Genomic DNA, 25,632 nt, shown 5'->3' with positions numbered 1-25,632 from the left:
AAATGAAAAATATTAATTGAATTTTTACCAAACCCTACTTCACTTTAGCAATAAGCAATCCAACCATTGTTAATGAATTAATTGGAAAAAGCCTCATCTAGCTCATTATGAGAGGCACTCAAATGACATCTTACCTTTTTGTTTAAAAAAGTCAAAGTGTCTAATATATTTATGCAGTACCTATTGAGTGTTCCCCATTAATTATCATAATAATAACAGCACAGAACAAATAATGTAACTCTACAAGCTTATGTGAAGAAACCGAAATTAAATTTCAACTTACATTCCTGTTGTATTAAGATTTTGATCAATAAAAAAAGCCCCAGGCATTAAAATGCATTCAATAAGAAAGAGGTTCTGGGGGTAGTGGGATGGAAATGGGTATCAAGGAAGAAAGGACATGCTGTAATATATCTGCTATTTGTTATAAGGAGAACGGACAGCATCAAAACACCATGAGATTCATATTGTTTGGGTTGCATTTTTAAATGTGAAGAAGTAGTTCTTTTTAGAATATCAATATTTACAAGCAATAGCAAACTGCTCTGTAAAAAAAACCAAACATCTTTTGCAACCAACTGAACTGATGATAGAAATTTTCAGATATCAATTAAAAATGCAAGAGGTTTTTCAAGTGTTAGGGGGCAAAATTATAAACATGTGTCCTGACGTTTTGTATCAGAAGGTCAGGAGCACTTTGCAAGGAGCTATTTTATTTCACACATTACTTCTAGTGCCTAAAATGGGGTGACCCAAATCTGTGTAAATTGAGTTGAAGAAGGTGCATTCTTTGTGAACAGCAGTTAGAAACCATAGATGAAGGTTGAAGAGAGATTTTGTCTTTCTTTGAGACATTTTCTTTGGGCCATGTTAACTTGATAAAAGAGACTCTTGAGAAATCACCTTTCTTCATGATTGGAATACGAATAGCAACAACAACTAACAACTATAGGATACAAATATTTTCGTTTTCCTTTAAAAAATAAATACAAATTAGTATTTGAAACCTTGGTGGTTACCTGGCAGAACCTCACCTTTCATACAGAAGACCTGAGTTCTATTCCCTACAATGCACTCAGGTGCAGCCACCACCCATCTGTCAGCAGAGGCTTGCGTGTTACTATAATGCTGAATAGGTTTCAGCAGAGCTTCCAGACTAAGGCAGACTAGGAAGAATGTCCTGGCAATCTACTGCCAGATATCAGCAAGTGAAAAGTCTATGGGTGACATGGATCCAATCTGCCTTCATGGGAATGGCTAAGAACTGGGCAGTGTTTCATTTCATCATGTCTGGAGTTTCCATGAGTTGAGAATTGACTGGACTCAACATTTGCATTTCAGAAAGCAATCTATTACAAAAAGATTTGGAAGATATTTATATTTAGTGATTGAAATTTTCTTCGGTGACTTTGTAAAAGAAAAACTCAATGGGACTAGTCCCAAACTGAGAATGATTGTGTTCAATTTGAAGAAGTTGTTGTTGTTGTGACGTGCTGCCAAGTCGCTTCCAACCCACAGTGACCCTGTAGAGGGTTTCCGAGGAGCAGCTGGTGAGCTTGAGCCACAGACCTTGCAGTTCAAACATCTTTACAGTCTGGTGCATTAACCCACAGCGCCAGACCAGGGAAGTACTAAATTGGCATTTACTTCTTTTTAACTTGAACCACAGACGTTCCCCAAAATCTTATTTAGCCATAATTACATTTGAACCATAGAATTAATTGTAATTTTAGGTGGAGAACAATGGGAAAGTTACTATCTTTTCACAGAAATAACACAAATACATTCTGTTTTGTTCCTTTCCCCCTTCAAAGATATTTTCATTAGTGATGTGGTAAAATCAAAGTGCATGTCATTTGTGCAAATACGGTAAGAGTCTTTAAGTAAGGTTCTGTGGCTATATATTTGGAAGATAATTTAATCATGAACTTATATCAGGCTTCTGGGGGAAAAAAAAGTGTGTTTTTCCACATTTGAAAAAACTTGCAATAATAACTCTTCAGTTCAAAAAGGTTGCTCACACCTTAAGAAAAGAGCAAATTTGCCAGTGCATTAATTAGCTCCACAATAATGACTCTGCACTCTGAGGTCAGACAGAAAATAGAATAAAATCAATGTTATATTCTTTTTAAGATTCTTAAATGATCACCTATCAATTTGTGTTGCTATAATATATTCTAATTTTGAATTTCAAAGAATAACTTTTAGATCTAGAATGGATTTTAGTGTTCAGCAAGACCAATTAACTCCTTCTTTTACAGAAAATCAAGAGAATTGTCCAGAGTTCAGGTTAGAACTTGGAGTGGAAATTGGAATTCCACCTTTAATCTAATTTTTCCCCTGTAGTCCCTGGGCTTCAGGCTGGAGTCTGTGTTGGGATGGACAATGGGATACCCAGAAAGAGGATAGGACCTGGGCCCCCATTAATATTGCAGCCAGAACAACCCCCTGTTTTCCTTTCATGTTTTGGAGTTCTGTTCAGAATTGGTGAGGGGAGTTAGTGTTGGGGAGAAAAACACAATTAACTCATTCAGAAATGGTCAAAGCATATTATAGTTCATGGGGCTATTTGTTAGCAACAGGCGAAAGGCAAAAAGAGGGAAAAGGGGGCATGGTGATCAAGTAGGGGATGTCGGATTCCAAACAAAACTTCTTAAGTTAATGGAAAAGAAGTCATCCAAAGTTCTCGACTAGGGCTTGGGCCTTGTTGGACTTTTTGTTCCTCTCTCCAAACCATTCCCTCTTTGATAACTCCCCATGAGTATTTAGGGAAAAGTTTCTCACCCCATCCAAGTTTTTGCACCTGCTGACGTCTCCTTGTATATCTCAGCTCCCCACCTTGTCCTGTGTTCTGAGCTCAGCAGACACCACTTCCTCAGAGAATGGCCTCATCCTCCCCTCTCCATAAGGTCATGGGATCATAGACACCCTCATCCCTTCTGCGGGCACTGACACAATTGCCCCTAACTTCTTCTGTGACGTCTATGTTTCTGCCCCTACCTAAACTCAGATAGACTCTCTGAATGTCCAGGATTCCTCACCTGGTTCTTCTCAGCACCATTTCCCAGTACCTGGCATAGCCACATGGGTGCCCTGAAGAAGTATCTATTGATAGGCTCAATGTGTAAAACTTATGTTCCACCATATGGGCAGCAACCTGGTGATGGGATCCTGGTACAGATTCTTCACAGGAATAGAGCCTCATGCTGGTAAGGAGGAGCTTTGGTACCAACACTCTGTCTATACATTTTGAAAGGAGTTAAACACACGTGCACACTCAGTCTGATTGCTCACAGCTTGTCAACTGAAAGTTTTGCTTAATTTAGAATAGTGACCCTCAATTGTTTCCACCCCCTCAAACTACTAAGAAATAGGAAACAAGCCCAGACAAGCACTCCTGATCTGACAACTGGATGGAAAAGAGACAGGAAGTAAAAGTTATCCCCGCACCCTGATGCATTCTGAGTCTTCAGAGGTGTTCCCAGAAAACTCCCTGGTCCCAGCATCTCCCCTAGGGACCAGTTAAGAGATTAGTTTAGGTCATAGGTTTCTTAAGGTGATGTCAGACTTGAGTGATAACTACCTGAGCAGTAAGAGGGAAGCAGGTCTGAGATTAATATTTATTTGATACCTGGTGTGGTGCTGTGGGTTAATGCATTGGAATGCAGGGTTGGTTTGAACTGCCAGGTTGGTGGTTCAAGCTCACTAGCCACTGCTCAGAAATCCCATACAGGCTTGTTATGAGTCAGAATTGACTCACTGGCACTTAACAACAACAACATTGTGTGCTCACAGTGTTCTGATGAACCCTCCCATTATAAGTCCACTTCAGCCTGTGTAAACACATCTAAGGTTGGCATCATCATACTTTTTAAAAGAATTCTAAAACAATCCTTTTAGGATTACCTTCTAATCTAATGAATAAGCCTTATAAAAACATTGAAGAATCAAAGTGGTATAGATGATTAATGTGCTGGGCTATTAATCAAAAGGTTGGCAGTTCAAGTCCACCCAAAGGCTTCTCAGAAGAAGGGCCTGTTGATCTTCTGAAAATTTAGCACTGAAAACCCTGGAGAGCACAGTTCTGCTCTGACACTCTGTAGTCACCGTGAGTTAGCATCGACGTAGTGGCTACTGATGGACTGTTCTCTCATAAACTGTAAGTTGCCAGACAGCCCGAATTTTCTCACTGGAAATAAATTATGCCCTAGCACCAATCCCAGACCCTCATCTCTGGACACTCCTCCAGCAGCAAAAACGTGCAGGTGTCATAGAATTGTGAGCTGTGAACCACAGTCCCCAAAACAATTCAGTAGTCTGCAGTAAATCCCACCTCACAACAAAACCCAGATCCAGGGTGTCCAGTCCACCCAGGGCAAAGCCAGTCATCTGCTCTGCTGGGATTTGAATCCAGGTCTCTGTGTGGGAAACCTGCATATTCTTTCTTCCGGTATCATTCTGCCATCTAAAAAGAGGGGGAACATGTTAGCTTTAATTGACTCACTTGTTCAATGACATGACAAAAACGAAGTCTGAAGAGGATAGGCAGGCAGTGGGAATCTTGCCTTCCAGCCACTATGGATGGCTGTGCTGTGGAGAGCTCTCTCCGAGTGGAGTGGGTGGTTCTGACTTACAGGCTGCAAGTACATAACAGCTGGCAGCCACCCAGGGTATTACAGAAGATCAGAAAATGATCCACATGAAAAGGTTGTCTTCATCCATCTGCATAGTTTCTCCTCCATAATGGCTCTCTAATTAAGAGTCCTGCAACAAAAGTCAGGAAGGAAGCAAGCGGAGAGGTCCTTGTTAAAAAGCATTCACTGCATTCACATATTTTGCCCTGTGCGCTTGTGCTTCTCCAAAAAGTCTCTCCTTTGTGCTCTATACTTTCCTTGTGAGCTCATGTGTGAACTCTGTTTTGCTTTAAAATGTGTGCTCTTTGTTTCTTTTATTGTTGGGGACCTCTAATAAATCAACCTTTGAAGGGGTTTTCTCTTGGGTGTTCTATTGGTTTTGTTCATTGTATATTGTTAGTCACCTGTCCGGGTAACGTTGGGTGCAATTATGATGCCGTTTGGTTATCAGTGTGCATGAGCTCAGAGATGTCGATGGGCCTTATCATTGCAGTGACTTCTCTTTGGAGGAATGATTTTAAAACAAAATGCAGCAAACCTACAACAAAGCACAGTCCTAACATCAATAGTGCTTAGACATAAGATACTTAGCTCTTAAAGTGTCGAAGTTTACATTTTATTTTTGTAATTTAAAAAATTTCAGTTTCTAGTTGACTAGGAGCATTTCTGACCTTCAACTCCAACATGAGAAAGCAGTTTTATTGATCTTAGAGAACCCGGAAGCTCAATGAGAAAAAAAAATAAAACAAATGAACCTCATGCTAACATAATATTCATTTTAATGTTGATGTCATTCATTAATATTAATGTCAAGGGAACAGCCTTTTCTAGTGAGTTGCAACTGTATGCATCTTGTCTTTGTGGCCATAAATCGCCATGACAACGGGGCCCTCCACCCTTCAGGGTATACAAGTTTTTGATTCATTCAAATTTTACTTGAACACTGTTTTCCAAGATTATCTCTTTTTTCAGACTTGTCTCCCATATGCAAATAAAAGGAGAACCAGATGCATGGTAACTGAGGATCATATCATTAATATTTCAGCCCAAAATTTCATATTTAACTATTAAATATTTATCAGAAGTTGTCAAACCAGTATTTTGTTACTTAAGTGTTTGTTTACACTTCCAAACAGTCTCATTATTCTTTGTCTGGTTTTGTAAAAAAAAAATTTTAAACAACTTCAGTTAAACCAAGAGTGAAGTCTATAAATAATCACATTAATGCTACCATCAGTTTGAAATTTCCAATGTTTATCCACAGAATAATACAGGATAAAATTCAAAGAGGCTAATGATTAAACCACTAATTTTCAAGGAGAAGAGGGATGTACCCTCTCTCACAGGTGTGCAGTATGCCTTATTCAAATTCAGATTTCTCCAGAGGTAGCTATTGTCTTTGAATGAATGCCTTCCTTTATTCAGTACACCCTCAATTCCAGATTTCAGATTAATCAAACTGATGTTGCGTTTGTTAGATGGTTTGAGCTGACTTGTCTTTGCCATGTTTTATCCAGTGAGCCTGCCTCTGGGGCCCAGTGGCAATTGCACAGTGGATGGTAGCCCGCTGGCACTCTCTGAGACTGAGGAGACGGTGTCTGTGGGTAGCTGCTTTACATCTGAGGACACAACAGAAGACTCTGGAGTAATGAGCTCCCCTTCAGACATTACCTCCTTGGATTCACAACATGACAGCATGAGGTCCAAAGACAAGTGGGCCACTGACCAGGAAGACTGCAGCGACCAAGATCAAACTGGAACCCCAGAACTAGGTCCCAAAAAGAGCCCTTCTTGGAAGAAGAATGGCTCTGGGCACTCCTCACATCAAAGGTGAGTCATGTGGTCGTTGAAATGGGCAGTCAGTCACACATCTGGCATCTTAGGCTCTAAAGAGGTGAGTCTTCAGTCATTGTATTCAGGCTGCTTTGTTTCTCATTTCAATCCTACACTCTTCATTCAGAGTATACTCCGTGACAGACAGAAGTCACCGCCACCCTTCTAAACTTGGAGTTTATTATCCAAATGCATGTTCCCCTGCTGCTTGAAGATAGATATTTATAAATAATACATAATATTATTGTGCTTGATTTTATACTTCATGTACATGAGATCATGCCCACAGGAAACTTTTTCGCTCAATAGTCATGTTTTTAAGATGTATCCATGATGATACACACATATGCTATTGTTGTTGTTGTTGTTTATGTGCCATCGAGTCGGTTCCGACCCATAGCGACCCTGTATAGGGTTTCCGAGGGTGTTAATCTTTACGGGAGTAGAAAGCCTCATCTTTCTCCCGCGGTGCAGCTGGTAGTTTTGAACCGCTGACCTTAAGGTTCACAGCCCGATTCGTAACCACTACTCTACCAGAGCTCCTTTAGCCATGTTCTCCTACTATTACTGGAGTCCCTACATTGCACAAACAGTTCAGCATTCAGCTACAAACTAAAGGGTTGGAGATCCAAGCCCACCCAGAGTCATCTGTCTGTAGAAAACCCTGACCGTCTACCTCTAAAATATCACCATCAATGAAACCTTGTGGCCTCCTGTTGACAAATTACTCTCCAAATTCATCGCCTAGCTTCTAGGCCTCCAGCAGTCTACAGTAACCCTGCCACTAACTTCTCCACCAGTTTATGTGTTTTCATTCTCACGTGACCAAAGTAATTTTTTATTTCTTTTGATAAAAATGCTGCTTAAAAGCAGTTTTTAAGCAGGGTGGTATTTTGTCTTTTGCCTTAAAGTCTATTTTATCAGAAATTAATTATGCCACTCCTGTTCATTTTTTGATTGCCATTAGCTTGATATATTTTGTTTCATCCTTTGATTTTATCTATTTTTTTCTTTGTGTGTAAGGTGTGTCTTGGAAACAATATATTGAAGGATACTGTTTTCTATCCATTCTGCTATTCTGTGTCTCTGGTGAATTTAATTCATTTATGTTCAATACCATTATCGATAGGTATGACTTGATTGCTGTTATTTTGCTGTTTGTGTGGGATTTTTTGGTTGTTGTTATGCTGCTGGTTTATTTGCTCCACATAAATTTCTGTGCTAAGTTCATTTTGTTCATGAGTTTTCATGTGATTTTCTTCATTGATATTGCTTTAATGTTTACGAATCCTTTATGATTTTCTCTTTTTTATTTTGATGTGAGAGTATACTAATTTTCTTTGAGGTTACCCTGTAATTTATAATTTCTTCCCCTGTTTAAAACAGTCTATTTTATCTTGAAATCTACTTGACCTCCTCACCATTTGGAAGTTCTGTATCTTCTCTATTCCCTCTTTTTGCTTTGTCATTAATTTCATTATAAATTAATATTTCTGGTTCCCTATTTTCAGTCTTGTCGGCTTGTTTTACTTTAAATATTATATATCTGGATTGAGTTCTGGGTTGTATTATCATATATTTTAATCTCAAATTGTTTTCTGCTGTTGGTGGTTCTCAGTCCAATGAGCACTCTAGTATTTTTTTCGTGAAGTTGGTCTGATTATTACAAAGTCCTTTCTTGTATGTTTATCTGGAAATTTTCTAATTTTTTTCACAATATTTGAGGGATAACTTTGCTGGATATATGACTCTTGGTTGGCTTTTCTTTTTCTTTTTCTTTTTCTTTTCAGGGTTTCATATATGTCATACCATTGATTCTTGTCTGCATGATATCTACTGAGAAATCAGAACTAAGTCTCATTGGTTCACCTTTTCAGATAACTTTGTTTTTCCCAAGTACTCTCAGATTCCTTCCTCACCTGTGGTTTGATTATACTATGTCTTGGTGATTTTCTATTAGGGTCTAACCTGTTTGGGGTTTGTTCAGCTTCTTGACTGCTTATCTTCTTGTCTTTCATGATGTTTTTATGATGTTAAAGGAAAGTTTTCTTTTAACAATTCTTTTACAATTTTCTCTGCCTTTTTTTTTTTTTTTTTAAGGTTTTTATTGTGGATTGAGTGAAAGTTTACAGGGCAGATGATCAGTTTTACATTCAACAAATCATACTCCTTGTTTCATTTCAATGATTATAAATGTCCTCCATGTACCATCAATTAACAGTATTTCTCTCTATTCACTTTAGCTTTAAAAACAAACAAACAAACAAACAAACAAAAAACTCAGGCATATATAATAATTTACACCTCCAAAGGGCACATTCTGCAAATCCTTGGCCACCAGCTCTTAGTCCCTCTCTCCCCATGAATCTAGAGTCCTCAGCCGCTCCCCCTCTTCATGACCCCAACTCTGCCTCCGTCTCTGGCATCACTGCTTCTCTGGATAAGGTCCCGCATTCTGATTGTGCTCCTCTCCCTTGATGGTCCTTGGGTCCTTTGTTTCTGGACTGTAAGTTTAACCACTCCCTGTAAGATTAACCACTCCCCTGTTCTTGTTACAAAACTTCTACATTTACTATTATGACAGTCGCAATTAGTCATGGTAACAATTATGCACTATTGAATCGTAAGAATCTTATCCCCATCTAGACAAGATGAAAACTATTCAGTGGGGACTCTTTCTTCCCTCTCATACTCTTAAACTAAACTCCCTCTTGAAACCTTGTAGGCCAGTCACTTCATGTCTTTATTGCGCCCTCATTTTAGATAGTCAATGTCTAAATTGCTCATCCCTGTCTACCCTGTATGCAGAGGGGATAGCATTGATACTTGATATGGAGACTCCATCCCTTTCTGTTGGTGTTTAGAGTTGTTACCTCCATGAGTATAGGTCAGGTTCATCAAATTGTAGCAATTCCTTTATCAAACAAATAAATGTTTTTTTGTAATCTTCCTCTAGTTGAGTTCTGATTATCCAAGCCATCGACGCTAGGGCAAATGGGTACTGTCTGCAAGTTTGGATGTTCTTGTGCATCTCCACTCACTTCATATCAGCAGGATTCTGCTTTTTTTGGGGGGGGTGGGGAGGTCTTTCTGTTCTATCATTCTGATCACCCATGTTATTCCTCTTAATGGTGTCCCATACACATTTTAGGTTTCCTTTGGATTTTTTTCCTTCTTTTTTCAGGTTTTTCTTCTAGCATACTAATATGGAAAGATTTATTTTCAAGCTCGTGACTTCAGACTTCCATTGTTACAGATCTATTCCTTTACCTTTCCATGTATTGTCCATTCCTGAAATCTTGGTGTTAATCTTCTGGATTTCTAATAACAAATTTTGCATTTTTTAAAATTTTTCATTTATTTTGTCCAATTTTTCTTGTAATATTTTTGTGAACTTTTCTATTTTTTGTGTCCTCCTTGCTTTCCTCAATCTCTCTCATACCATTAAAGGTACCTAAATTTCATTCTTTTAAGTTCTTCCTCAGGTAGTACCATTATCTTTTCTTCTTAAGAAATATTTTCTGAGTTTGCATCTTGGTCACTTGTTTGAGCCAATCTGTCTTACTTTTCCAAAGAACTGAAATCGTCTTTTGCCTGAGAGACATTGTAACAGCATTGTATTTGTACTTATTGATGATTGCATGTTGGCATGTTCATAGGATCTCCTGGTAGTTGTGATTTGAGAATGGAAGTGTGCACAGTTCTCTATTTTCTGATCGTGCAACTCAATTTGGCATGGGTCTGGCTGGAGCTGCCTTTGATCAGGCAGTATAGATGCTAGTGTTGGCTTTTACATTTTTACATAGAGCGGCAAGAGATATGATTGAGGTTGGGCTGTGTGCTCACAGTTGCTGTCTCCAACCAGCTGGGACATGATGAGAAAACACACACAAAAGGGGATGGGGGAACAGAACAGAACAAACATACAATCAAACTACAGTTAAAAAATAAAATAGTAAAGGAGAAAAAAGAAAAAAAAATAGGCATCAACTGGAAAATAAGAATTCAATATTTTAAAAGAGAAAAGAAGGAGAGGAAATAAAGCTGTAGATGGGAAAAATAAGACAGAAATTAAACATTTAAAAAGAAAACACTAAACAATACTAGCAAGAGGGAGGATCAGCCACTGTAAGTCGGAACCAACTCAACAGCACTTAATAACAACAAAGATGTTGTCTGTGTTCAGGCACCTAATCCAGAAGTAATTCCCATAGCTCCTTAAGGACCTGGGTTCAGTGCCTTATAGGAGCAGAAGGTTGCTAGGTGCAGGGCAGTTGGTTCCTCAGTCTAGAGATGGCCTGGCACCTCCATGAGTTCTGCAAGTCTGGAGAAGCACCCACCTGGATCCATTCACCAGGGCAGCACAACTGGCATTTACCTCATACCAACACAGCTGACAAATGTGAATTCCCAAAAAGCAGGGACTGCATTTGGGGTTGACAAAGGTAGGTGTTGGCCTGGTCACCAGGGGAGTTCAGGGAACAGGCAAGAATCACACCTTTCCCATTGCTTGTCACCCATGTGTATCTGCATTGTCAGTCTGCCATCTGCCTCCAAAGCTGCTCACAAAACTGTAAGATAGCCATGCCGCATCTGTCCAGTGGACCCCTGTCTGTCTTCTTCTTTCATTGCCCCGGCTCAGCTTTTCCTCCCAGCAGGCATTCTGTCCAGGTCTCTGTGCTTTCCTCGGAAGCTCAGGGTCCCAGGATTATCTCTGTATCGGTTGCATTTGGTCTCTCCTCTTTGTTGCAGAGGGTCTATGTAGTGTGTCTGCCTGGTCTGCATCTTGCCAGAAGTCTAATAAAGTCTGAATTTCTTGCAAGGGTTTCACTGTTATTTTCTCACGTTTGTACTTTAAGTCTACCTGGAATTTACTTTTGAATATAGTATGCAAAAGGAAGTTTATTTTTTTTCCCCACTGATTTCTCATTCTGCTTTGTTCTTATATCAAGTTTCCGTATACATTTTAGTATGTTTCCAGTGTGCTTTTCCCTGGTATTGATTTATTTTCCTATCTCTGCATCAGCAACACACTGTCTTAATTTCTTGTTTCATTCTAATGTCAGAAGGCATCTTAATCCTCAGCAGCCCCTCACATTTTTCACTATGAAGATAATTTTTGGAAGCAATCATAAACAATAACATGGGAACTTTAGTAGAAATTTTAAAAATGATAAAACTTATTCATAAGTCAATCACCAAATGAATGATTGCTTTTGTATTTATCAGGTCTTCCTCTAGAACTTGCTCATGGGAACACACCAAGATTTCTCTAGTTAATGTTTTTTTTTTTTCAACCTAATGACTATCATAAGTATTTGTCTATATTGTTACATATCCTTCATAAAATTCTTAATGTATTCCATCTTAAGAACAATACCAAGCCTAAGTTTAGAGAGCAATTTAGAAGGTGACAATTGGTCCACATCCTGTGTTCCATTCAAGATGAGTGTAGATGAGATTGACTTCTGTTAATTATTGTTATTGAGACCAGAGCAAAATTATTGCATTTGCTTCTCAGTCCACTTAGCATAAATAAATTACAAGGAGCCTTCAGAAAATCCATGGAAACATGGAAATGAAAGATAATGGAATTTCTCCACAAACTTTTTGAGGCATCCTTAAAACGTTTACAGTAATCTTCAGGTCTGTTTGTCTACATGGCATTGCACATTTGATGTCTTCATCTGAGTCTAATCAGACCCTTAGTTCTGCATCTCATTGGGATGCCTCTTATAAGACTCAGGGCTTACTTTTCTGGTGTTGACCCAGGATGCAAACTCTTGCTGATCTTTAGTGAAATATGAGAGGTAATGTCTGTGACCATCCAGGCGAATCACTGAGCTTCTGGAATCTGAAACATTTATCCAAAGTGTAATTTTCTTCCCTTTTCTCTGTGATGCCATTAAACTTGAGAATAGTACGGTGGGGAGGGACTAAAAAGAACTAGGAAGAAAAGATCTACTTCCAAAGGTTAGCCAATGGAAACTGTATGGATCACAAGTGACCAGTTTGCAAACAATCATAGGGATGGCATAGGACCAGGCAATGGCATGAGGTTGGGACTGACTGAACGTCAGCTAACAACACCAAAATGATGGGAGAAAATAAGAATATAATATTTTCTTATTATTAGATTACATAAGATTATATTGGCAAACCTCCAATATAATCTTACCATCACAGACTAGCTCTTTGGCCTTTGTCCACTTAACTCTACTGAGCCTTGCATTGCTCACCTGCACAGTGGACTTAATGACACTCACCTGGGGTGTTGGTGTAGCCATTAAGAAGTGGCCATTAGCGTAGTGGTTATGAATCGGGCTGCGAACCTTAAGGTCAGCAGTTCAAAACTACCAGCTGTTCTGTGGGAGAAAGATGAGGCGTTCTGCTCCTATAAAGATTTACAGCTTTGGAAACGCTGTACAGGGTCGCTATGAGTTGGTTCCGACTCTACGGCACATCACCACCACCACCACCACCACCATTCTCAAAATCACTACTAAAGGTTTCAGAGATGGGAGCACATAAATTTTTGTGCAGGTCCCTTTTCTTCTTGGACTTGAGTTAGCTTTATCAGACAGTTGAAGGTGATCTCTGAGGCCCCAGCTCTTCCAGAAGTTGGTTCTCAGTTATTTTCCCAGTAGTTGGGATGGGATCCCTGCCCATAATTGTCTAAGCAATTGACCATACTTGGGTTTAGTTCGGGCTTTGGAATTTTTTAATGAACTATCTCAACTGAAAATTTAGGTATTTGCAGATTTCAGCATCTTGTACTACGTATTTTGAGTCTTGGTATGGTATGGCACTGTGGGTTAATTCACTGGACTACAAAGCCAGTTTGAATAACAGGGTCGGTGGTTCAAGCTCACCAGCCACTCCTCAGAAACCCTATCCAGGATTGCTATGAGTCAAAACTGACTCAACAGTACTTAACAACAACGTACCACGTATTTGTTTCCAAATGTCTGATTTTCAGTAAATCTCAGGATTACTTAAGTGCATCACATGTAGTGAACAGCTGGGGCTGAAAACTTAAATACCTACAGGACCAGGAAGGTGAGTCTGAGTAAGGTGCATCAGGTGTGAGGCCACAGGAGGGTAGGGAACAAAGATTTTCTCAAGCAGTGCAGCTCTGTTCCATGGAGTCACAGACCCAGAGTTTTGGAAGAAAATGCAGAAATCTAGGTTTTTCAGGATTGTTGTTGGTGTCGTTAAGTGCCATTGAGTCGGTTCTGACCCATAGCAACCCTGTAGAGGGTTTCCGAAGAGCAGCTGGTGAGCTTGAACTACCAATCTTGTAGTTCAAACCAACTTTCCAGTCCAGCACATTAACCCACAGCACCACACCAAGACTTCAAAGGTTTTAAAGGTAGTCTCCTGAATTTTAGATGTTGACAATCAATTTAGACATGTATGGTCCAACGAAACACATCTGTAAGCTGGGTGTGACCCATTCTCAGATGTTGATACTATTGAATATTAAAGGATGTGTTTCCCTTCTCTTCCCAAGAACCCAATAGTATTCTGACTGCTTATATTCCAACTATTAAAATCTTTTGAAAAATATTCGTAAATATCTTTTGTAAGCCATTATAGTTTCCTCAGAGACACAGTGAAATATTAGTCTCTCTGCAAATTCTGCAGCAAATAAAACTGTTTGCTTTTCCTCCTGCATAACATCCTTAGTATTATTAGGAATGAATGTTCCATGCAGTGCTCTTTGAGAAATGACATTATATGTTATCATGCTCCTAAATTGTCTCACTCTTAAAACAAATACCTGTGCATATGTAATGTATGTGGATAAAGAGAGATTGTTGTTGTTGTTGTGTGCCATGGAATCGGTTCTGACTCATAGCAATCCTGTACAGGGTTTCCAAGGCTGTAAATCTTTATGGGAGCAGAAAGCCTCATCTTTCTGCCACGGAACAGCTGGTAGTTTCGAACTACTCACAGTGAGATTAACAGCCTGATTCGTAACCACTATGCTACCAGAGCTATTTAAAGAGAGATTACACCCCTCCTTTTATTTGTTCAGACTTTAAAGAGAATAGAGAAGCCATCTTCTCGACCATTTTTTCATTCTTTTTTTTTTTTTCTCATTCAACAAAATTGAACCATTACAACCCCTGCTGAGCTGGCTACTGGAACCACTGCCATGGTCAGAGGGGGCCCTGCCCTTGGAGAGGGCAAGGTATGCAGGAGAGGGAGACAGGTGGTGACAGGTATCTACTGGGATGGATAGAACAAAAGGACTGAGGGAACACAGAGCAGACCCTGAACCCAGATGGGTGGGGAGGGGATTAGAAGGGTTTCCTGGAGAAGATAATATTTAAGTTGACACCTGAAATATGCATCAAAGTGTTATAGACATGGTGATGGGACAGGGGGCAGGAGGGTTTCAGGGAGCAAGCAGCCTGTGCAGAGGGCCAGAGGTGAGAGAGGTTTGGTGTCTGCCTATTTTCCTGACTGCCCTGGCCTCCAGCTCCCAGGAATAGACAAGGACCACAGCCAGCCAAGCAAGCACAGCATTTGGACTTAGTGAATGCACCATTAAACTGTAATGAGAAGATACATCCATTTTAATGGGAAGCAGTGCTTTCCAGTGATGTACTTTGTGGTCAAGTCCACATCATACAATGTCAAAAATGAAGACTGCAGTAGGCAGGATTGGGGATTCACATAGATACCGGGGCAATAAGTGTGCTGGGCCAGAGAGTAAGTCTGAGAAAATCAGGAGAGGCATGATGGGAAGGCCCAGTCTAGAGCTCCAAATTGGCAAGTCACCAAGTCAGTGAGATGGGCTAAACTAGAGTCAGAACCCATGCTACAGGGTCGACACTCAGAATAAAGTTGAAGTTGTATGAGAGCAAAACCCACCCTTGTCTTTAAAGCTTGAGGAACCCTTGTGTACCTGGACAGAAGAATTGTATCAGAATATTATACAATTCTGGAGTCCTGGTATGGTAGCATAGGATAAGCACTCAACCTCAAGGTCCATTTGAACGATAAGGTTGGCAGTTCAAACTCACCAGTCCCTCCTCGGAAACCCTATCCAGTGTCTCTGTAAGTCAGAACCAACTCGACAGCACTTAGCAACAAAAACAATAACATAACAATAGCACCAATGATCAGTGAAGAGCCACAGTCATTGAGAGAAACAGTGACAAAGATCACATTTCTCACACACAGTGAAAGGTGGGCAGAGCCAATAAATACCTAACGGAGTGCACTTAACCAACATATAGCTTCCTTTCCATTATGCCCCTGGTTTTTGTGTACCCCACGACAACTCTTATAAAGTACAAGGCACCTGAAGGGGATAATACCGCTATTCTTGGGACCTACTGCCCGGTCACTGAATCTGATTTCCTGGCTCAATCATGAATGGTTCTGATTCCTACTTTATGCAACCATCCGAAGATATCTGATTGAGGTCCCAGAAGAAGTGTTCATCCTGCATCAGGCAAAAAAATGGTGTTCAAGGGCTTGGCTGGGACAGTGAGTCCTCTCCATCTTCTTGTTGAAATTACCCTGTTGAATGCCAAGGCCTAATAGACTCAGGAAAAGAAGACATTGCTCTTCACCATGACTGGTCAGGCCAGAACTTCAGACTGGAGATGGATGTTGGGAGGTTGTGGACATCCTCAACAGTCCCAACACCCTCAGTGTTGGAAGTGATGGCCAGTCAACCATCAAATGATGCCGCGGCCCCTACTTGTCATCTTTGTGAGAGGCCCTGTTGAGCTGCCATTGTTGAGCTTCTCTATGATTCTTTTCAAAGTATGGCAACAGTGTAAGACTCACTGTAACCTGAAGAGACCTAAATTTGTAAGGTTTGCATAGTTACGTTCTGGTTTTGTTAGATGGTTTCCTTTCTCTCTACCCTCCAATGTTAGTCATCTAGACTTTAAGGAGGATTGCCTGGGATCACTTATTGACAAATTGGAGGCAGATACAGTTTCCTCAGGGTCTCCTGGCACCCATCTAAACAAGAGCCTGGAAGACAGAGCTTAGCCAAAAGCCATTCTTCTTAAGCTTTTCAGCCAAGAGGCAAAATGAAGCTGCTTGTTCCTGCTGTTGTGTTTAGAATCTCCTTCATTACTACTGCCCCACCTCCAACTGCTTTAACAAGGGCAGCATTGGCCAGGCGCCATCTACTGCCACTGAAGCCAAAGTTTTAGTTGGAAGAGTCTCAAGAATCAATCCGGATCTTCTAAAATGAGCACATGTGAATGTTTGTTGATGATTGAAATATGTTTTGTGTGTTGTGACCTGAAAAAGATTATGTTTTCCATTAAGTCCTTTGATTGAATCCAATTGTGATTTTTCACTACAAAGTTTATGCCCTCAATTCAAACCTGACCCTAATAGAAGTAGGACATCAAATTCCCAGAATCTTCCTCTAAACTTAGCACATTCTGGAAGTAAACTCCTTAAGGGAAAATTCAGCCCAAGAGCCAACCTTGAATGACATAATGTGCATGTGACAATTGCCTCCTCATTTTGGCAACACTTGGAAGTGGCATTGCACACGTTGTTGTTGTTAAGTGCCGTCGAGTCAATTCTGACTCATAGTGACACCCTGTATAGGGTTTCGAGGAGCAGCTGGTGATCTTGAATCACTGACCTCACCACAGTTCAAACCAACTTTGCAGTTCAGCTCATTAATCCACAGCGCCACACCAGGACTCCAACATTGCACATAGGAATTTCCTAATGTTATACACAACTGTGTGCAGTGCTTAAATTTACCTTAAGACCTTTTCCCAGATACATACTTAATTTTCATATGAACTTGTCCCACATACCAATACTTGAAGAACAACTGATTGTGAAGTGTAAAACTAACAGTCAGTCAGCCAATTACCAAATTTCCCTGTTCTTTCAACTGCTTGACTTGTGTAGGTGGCTTAACCTCTTGCTTCACTTTCCTTCTCAGTAAAGTCAAGATAACGCTACACCTTCTTCATAGAATAGTGCCTGGCACTTTGCAAACCTCCCAAGTGGTGCCACAGTGGTATTCTTGCCATTATTTGCCTAAAGAAGTGGAGAATTTTGATTTGATGAAGTATCTTTATAACTTGCACCTAGTCCTGGCCATCTCCCTCTTTAAATTATTCACAATGTATTTTTATTTTGTTAAGAAACAACGAATAGATTGGCAGGCAGACATGCAGAGACAGTAAGACCTGTGAAAGCCAGAACTTGTGAAGACAAAAACTTGTCAGAGAAGTAAAACTCATTTCCACTAAAATAAGTAATGGAAAAGTGGTAAGACTGCACCCTATCCAAGGCAGAAACCCTCTGAGTCCCCAAAACAAGGCTGTCCCATAGAGTACCGACTCTTGGCGATTTCACTGTAGACAGGTAAAGGGGAAGAGGGAGAGATAACCATCACCAATTCCTACAGAAGGGGTAGAGATAACATTATTTGAAAACCCTTGAATCCTTAAGGGAATCTGGCTATTTCTTGGCAATCTGTCTGTCTGTCAAATAACTATTATACAAAGAGACTTCAAAAAGTTCGTAGGCAATGTATTGAAAATATAAACTTTATTTCTCAACATAAGCTCCAGCAAGTTCAAGACACTTTTGTAAGCAATGATACCAGCAGTCTAGTTCATCCCTAAAGAATATATAGGGGTCCTGGTGTGGCATTGTGGGCTAATGCATCAGACTGCAAAGTCATTTGAACTGAAAGGTCAGTGGTTCAAGCTCACCAGCTGCTCCTTGGAAACACTATACAGGGTTGCTACAGATCAGAATCGACTCAACAGCACTTAACAACAACAACAACAAAATAATATATCAAGATCTATCTTGAATTACAGTTCCATCAGTGATAATATCCATATAACTGCAAAGAAGATCAGTAAATACTACTCTTACTCAAATTTGCACAGTAATGACGAGATGGAGGAATTCTACCAATTTCTTTAGTCTGAAATGAATCAAACATGCAGTCAAGGTGCATTCATAAATACTGGTAGTTGCAATATGAAAGTTGGAAACAAAGAGGAAGATTCCATAGTTAGAAAACATGACCTTGGTGATAGAAATGATGGTGGAGATTGCATGATAGAATTTTGCAAGATTTATGATTTAGCTACTGCAATATGAAAGAACAACATGAAAGAAGACATGGACCTCACCTGATGGAATACCCAGGAATCATATTGACTGTATCGGTGGGAAGGTATGCTAGAGAAGTACAATATCATCAGCTAAAACAGACCTCAATTAGTCACGTACAAGTTCAGGATGAAACTGAAGAAAATTAAAACAAGTCCAAGAGAGCCAAAATATAACCTGAATTTGGAGACAATCTCAAGAACATATCTGATGGATTAAGTACTGAAGACCCAAGGTCAAGAGTTGTAGCATGATATCAAGAACATCAATGAAGAAAGCGAGAAGTCATTAAAAGGACAGGAACACAAGAAAAGACCAAAGTGGATGTCAAAAGAGACTCTGAAACCTTTTCTTGAGCAGAGAAACGAAACCAACTGGAAGAAATGATGAAGTAAAAGAGCTGAACAGAAAATTTCAAAGGGCAGCTTCAGAAAAAAAGTATTATAATGAAATGTGCAAAGAAAACCAAAAGGAAAGAACCTCTCAGCATTTCTCAAGCTAAATGAAGTAAAGGAAAACTTCAGGGCTTCAATATTGAAGGATTCTATGGGCAAAATATTGAATGATGCTAAAAACAAAAACAAAAACAAAAAAACATCAAAAGAAGATTCAAGGAATACAGAGTCATTGTACCAAAAGAATTGGCAGATGTTTAATCATTTCAAGAAGTACCTTATGATCAAGAACTGATGGTACAGAAGGAAGAAGTCCAAGCAGCACTGAAGGCATTGGCAAAAACAAGGCTTCAGGAATTGACAGACTACAAATTGAAATGCCTCAACAAACCAGCATAGCACTGGAGGCACTCACTCATCTTGGACAAGAAATTTGGGAAACAGCTACCTGGCCAACCTGTTAGAAGAGATCCGTATTTGTGTCCATTCCAAAGAAAGGTTGACCCAGTGGAATGCAGAATTAATTGAACAATCACATGCAAGTAAAATTTTGCTGAAGATAATTTTTAAATGATTATAACAGTAGATCGACAGGTAGCTGCCAGAAATTCAAGCCAGATTCAGCAGAGGACATGGAACGAGGATATCATTGCTGATATCAGAAGGATCTTGAGTAAAAGCAGAGAATACCAGAAAGATGTCTATTTGTGCTTTATTGATTATACAAAGGCATTTGACTGTGGGTCAGAACAAACTGTAGATAACATTGCAAAGAATGGACATCCCAGAACATTTTAATTATGTACTTGACAACTTCAGTCTTTTCTTCACTTACCATGATGTGGCCAAGCAGTGAGGATGTTTGTTTTCTTTACGTTGAGGTGCAACCCATACTGAAGATTGTAGTCTTTGATCTTCATCAGTAAGTATTTTAAGTTTCTTCACTCCCAGCAAGCAAGATTGTATTATCTGCATATCACAAGTTGTTAATGAGTCTTCCTCCAGTACTGATGCTATGTTCTTCTTCATGTAATCCAACTCCTCAGATTATTTGCTCAGTTTACAGATTGAATAACTATAGTGAAAGAATACAAGCTTAGTGACACCTTTACTAATTTTAAATTATTCAGGGTTTCCTTGTTCTGTTCGAACAACTGCCTCTTGGTCTATGTACAGGTTCCTCAAGAGCACAATTAAGTGTTCTGGAATACCCATTCTTTGTAATGTTGTCCGTAGCTTGTTAGGCTCCACACAATCAAAAGCCTTTGTATAGTCAATAAAGCACAGGTAAACATCTCTTTGGTATTCTCTGCTTCGTCTGACATCAGCAGTGACATCCCTCATTCCACATCCTCATCTGCATCCCACTTGAACCTCTGGCAGTTCCCTATCAATGTACTGTTGCAGTCAGTCTTTTTATCTTTAGCAAAATTTTACTTGCATGTGCTATTAATGATATTGTTGGATGATTTTACATTCTGTTGGGTTGTCTCTCTTTAGAATGGGCACAAATATAGATCTCTTCCAATCAGTTGGCCAGGTAGCTGTTTTCCAAATATCTTGATACAGATGACTGAGTGCCTCCAGTGATGCAAAGGTTTGTTGAAATATTTCAATTTATATTCCATCAATTCCCAGAGCCTTGTTCTTTGCCAGTGCCCTCAGTGCAGGTTGGACTTCTTCATTCAGTAACATTGGCTTTGATGATGGTTGAACATCATCTATTTCTTTTTGGTATAATAACTCTGTGTATACCTTCTATCTCCTTATGATGCTTTCTTCATCATTCAATATTTTGCCCATTGTCGTTGTTGTTAAGTGCTGTTGAGTCACTTCCAACCCACAGCAACCGTGTATAGGGCTTCTGAGGAGTGACTCGTTAGCTTGGACCACTGGCCTAGCAGTTCAAAGTGGCTTTGCAGTCCAGCTTATTAACCCACAGTGCCACACCAGGAGTCCATTTTACTCATAGGCTCCTTGAATAGTACAAGTCGAGGCTTGAATTTTTTCTTCAATTCTTTCAACTTGAGAAATGCTGAGTGTGTTCTTACCTTTGGTTTTCTTCCTCCAGATTTTTGCACATTTCATTGTAATTCTTGAGTTTGTCTTCTTGACCTGTTTCCCAAATTTCTTGTCTGTTCAAGTCTTTTACCTCCTCATTTCTTCTATTTGCTTTAGCATTTCTATGCTGAAGAGCAAGTTTCAGTTTCTTCTGAGGTCCATTTTAGTGTTTTTCATTCTTGTCTGCTTAATGACCTTTTGCTTTCTTTCTGTATGATATTCTTGATGTCATACTACAATTCTTTTGACCGTCGACCATTGTCTAATGCATCAAATCTGTTCTTCAGATGATTTCTAAATTCAGGTGGGATATGTTCAAAGTCATATTTTGGCTCTTGTGGACTTGTTTTTAATTTTCTTCATCTTCAGTCTAAACTTGAATATGAACAATTGATGATCTGTTCCACAGTCTGCCACTGTTCTTGTTTTGGCTTTTTCTACCACACATGTAGTCTATTTGATTTCTGTGTATTCTCTCTGGTGTATAATCATCTTTTACGCTGTTTTAAAAAGGTATTTGCAATGAAGAAGTCATTGGTTTTGCAAAATTTTGTCTTGTGATCTCCAACATCATTTTTTATCACCAAGGCCATATTTTCCAACTACAGATCCTTCCTCTTTGTTTCCAACATTTGCATTCCAATCACCAATAATTATCAATACATCTTGATTGCATGTTTGATCAATTTCAGACTGAAGAAGTTGGTAGAATTCTTCAATTTCATCATCACTGACTTTAGTGATTGGTGCATAAGTTTGAATAATGGTGATATTAACTGGTCTTTCTTGTAGGTGTATGGATATTATCCTGTCACAGTCTACATAATACTTAAAGACAGATCTTTAAATGTTCTTTTTGATGATGAATGTGATACCATTTCTCTTCAACCGGCCTAGTAAACCAAATGATTGTCAGATTCAAATTGGCCAATGCCAGCCAATTTCAGCTCACTAATGCTTAGGATATTGGTGTTTACACATTGCTTTTCACTTTTGACAGCTTCCAATTTTCCTAGATTTATACTTCATACATTCCATGTCCTGATTATTAATGGATGTTTGCAGCTGCTTCTCATTTTGAGCCCCAGCAGTAGTTTAAGGTTCCGAAAACTTGACTCTCTACATAGTCAATAAAATAAGATTTCAGTTTGTATTCCATTACTCTTTCACATTTTTATGATCCACTCTACTTTGAGGAGGCAGCTCTTCCTCGTATTTTGAGTGCTTTGCAACCTTAGGCACTCATCTTCTGGCACTATATCTGACAGTATTCTGGTGTTACTCATAATGTTTCAGTATTCAGTGATTGGGGGAGAGGGTAATTTGACCTTTATAAAATAATGCGCCATGGGAATTTTCATCTTAAATTTGTTCTTACAAGTATTGTTCTCTTCAGTGTCTTATCCAGTCATGTGATTTGTTTGACTGGGTCCCTTAAACATCCTACACTGGTTGCAAGAATTTGGGAAATGCTCTGTTTTCCATTCCAAATACTATTATTCTATATAATTTTCATCTTTTCTCTGCTATTATTTTATTAAGCAGTTAAATTTATATTTATTAAGCCATCACATTTTCTCAAAGAGAAAAACAAAATTCTAGTGAAGTGCATTCAAATAAAAAATAAAGGAAATAAGAGTACAATCAGACACGTACTCTTGTAAGCTTTAGTAGTTTGCCCACACACGGGTGTCACCAACCCATCTTGTTTGTCTGGTTTGTCAAAAGACACTAGCTGCCACCAATCTGGAAGTCACTTCCTTGCTTCAAAAAGGGCATCATTACAAAACAAGAAAATGTCATTTATCTGAGTTAAAACCAGCTACATAAGCAAGGATTGTGCAGAACATATTTTATGCATCATTATTTGAGCCCAATTAGCTCTGACAGAAATTGGTCCTCAATTTTAACAATCAGTGGAAAAGACTTCAGCTTTCACTGAAGACAGTTGCCTTATGCATGTCTATGTTTTTTGCACACTAGGAAAACAGAGAGAAGAACTATTCCAAAGATAATTTTCACATTGTCTTGGCAGCAGTTGTCTCACTGAGGCACAAAAAAGGCAACTCCATTCTCCCAACCCAGTAGTTTGCCTTCTTGGGTATTCAGGGTGGTACCTCCAAGTCCTGGCATAGCCCTCTTCTGGGCTTTAGAGCAGACCCACCTGGAGCTAGACCTTGGTGTGACATTGGGTAGCTTTTTTAAGTCTCTCCTCACATATTTTCATGTCTGTACAATGGAAATAATATACTATCTGCCTTATTCATTGGTTGTGAGGATTATATTAGGATGTTGTTTGTTGTTAAATGCCATTCAGTTGGTTCTGACTCACCACGACCCTATATAGGGTTTCCAAGGCTGTAAATCTTTCTAGTGCAGAAAGCTTCATCTTTCTCCCTCTGAGTGGCTGGTGGGCTCGAACCACCAACTGTCTGGTTCACAGTACAGTGCTTATCCTATAGACCCACTGTGCTCCCCTTATATTCAGAAAAATTCATGAGAATGAGTTACGTTCAGGGTCTGGACTACTCTGAAGAAAGCATCCTCACCTCTCAGAGGCAGTCTGTACAAGAGGACGCAGGGAGTTGAGTTGTGTGGAAAGTATTACCGTTGCTTTTGTTCTAATGATCACTTTTTGCTACTATCCTTGTCATTGTTTTTATTTTCCCTATTAAAAACCCAAAGGAGCACCCCTTACCCTTCTTCATCAGTCTACTGTGGGATTAGTTTAAGTGTGAGTATACAAAAGGAGCTCTGGTTGCATAGTGGTTATGAGTAGGGCTGCTAACCTCAAGGTCACCAGTTCGAAACTACCAGCTGTTCCATGGGAGAAAGGTGAGGCTTTCTAATCCCATAAAGATTTACAGCCTGGGAAGCCCTGTACAGGATGAGTATGAGTCAGAACCGACTCCATGGCACACCACCACCACCACACAAGAGGTGCTCAAGTACAAGTGTGTAAAAAAGGAGGGGCATATTCCAAAATGTGCAAAGGACCCTCATGGGAGAACGAACTGTGTTCCCTTTTCTCAGTCTGGCAGAGGGTACTGCAAGGGTGGGTTCGGTCAAAGCCCAGGAGTTTGGAAAGCTGGCAGGCTGTGGGCACACCCACCCCTCCATGAGCTCACACAGGATGTGGTCTTCACAGCATAGGCCTGGCCATGCTATTATGCCAGAACATGCATCCATTTTCCTGGGTACCTCTGGGAACACAGGGGGAAAGCTTTATTACTGCACTTAGGAATAACCCAGTTATGCAGTTTCCAAGTGGGAATGTCCAGACCCTGGCTTACATAGAACCTAACTCCTATTCCCATTTATATATGAGATACCATTTGCAGGTTATGACGCTAGAGTAACAGATATGCAAGCAAACCTTCACAAAAGGCAAGAGAGCCTGTGCAAATATGAATGTTCACTTGTTTTTCTAAAGTAGTAAAAAAAATTAGATTTCAGAGTAGGATATGAGCAGGACTTGTCTGTGGCCTGGGTTTTGCTAATACTTTGTGGCTATATACACACTTATATATATTCACTCATGCATGCAGACTTGCTTACATATATACATATGTACACACTCATACACATCCAAACACAACACCATACACCGTCTCACACACACACACACACACACACACAAATATACATGTGTGTACTCACACTCATACACATACTTACACATACACAGTCGCTGTCTCAGTGGTGCCAAGAACAGTAGTCTGAAAAGTATGGAACTACCTGAATTTGAATATAAACTGCACCTTCCTTGGGTATTTCTGGGAGCCAATTAAAGAAATGAATGCTCTTGCTTTTTCTTTATTTCCCCCAGAACTGAAAAAGCTACTATAGCCTCAAAGGATGATGAAGACCTCTTCATTACTGGACAGTTCCAGAAAACCCTCACAGAACTTGATGAAGATCTGGAAGGTAAGGACAGCCTACCTGGTACTTTTATATAGCACTGTGAGACTGTAACTCAGAAAGTTATTTGTTCTGTCAGTTTGGGGAGTAAACAAGTGAGGAAAAGGTCTTCAGAAACAATGGCGCTTCAGGCAAATGCGAAGCTGCCTCAATGTAACAGGAGCCTTAAGTGGGGTACATTTCTCAAACAACTCTTCATCCATGTTGCAAAATCATGCTGTATAAATGCTGAAATCAGCTTTTTACAATGTAATCTGGATAATACTACTTCTATACATAAAGCATGTTCCATACATATTTTCAAAAATAAATAAAAGGTTCAAAGTGTCTAAATGAGTTAAGGAAATCCTGAGTGACACAAAGATTAAAAAGCCTTCTTTATTAAGACACCTAAGCTTTTACTTGCTAAAAATATATCTCTCAAAGGGAAATGCAGCCCACACACATCATGTTGGCCACTGGAATCCATTTGTCATGGGGCATCTCATGGCACTGCTACTTTATGGAGATATTTTGAGTAAATAGTAGTGTAAGGTCAATGCAGATACAAGTATTCTCAGTGAACAAATAAGGAATCTTTTAAACTATATTATTTTCTCCAGAGCATAAATAGGAAATTGGCTATGCCTTAAAACCAAACAAAACAAGGA

The 25,632-nt window shown here is 39.5% G+C and overlaps 1 protein-coding gene across 1 annotated transcript in view; it reads left to right on the top strand.

Annotated features, from left to right (window-relative positions):
- Positions 1-25,632, top strand: part of COBL (cordon-bleu WH2 repeat protein) — a 316,809-nt gene that overhangs the window by 275,564 nt on the left and 15,613 nt on the right. The window contains exons 8-9 of the mRNA XM_006861913.1: positions 6,152-6,464; positions 24,891-24,988. Coding sequence (XP_006861975.1) covers positions 6,152-6,464; positions 24,891-24,988 — 411 coding nt within the window. The remainder of the gene's footprint in view (positions 1-6,151; positions 6,465-24,890; positions 24,989-25,632) is intronic.

The sequence above is a fragment of the Chrysochloris asiatica genome, unplaced genomic scaffold (genome assembly GCF_000296735.1).
Source record: "Chrysochloris asiatica unplaced genomic scaffold, ChrAsi1.0 scaffold00044, whole genome shotgun sequence".
Classification (NCBI taxonomy): Eukaryota; Metazoa; Chordata; class Mammalia; order Afrosoricida; family Chrysochloridae; genus Chrysochloris; species Chrysochloris asiatica.
The sequence above is the reverse complement of the archived record's forward strand: the minus strand, read 5'-3'. Positions and strand labels throughout refer to the sequence as shown.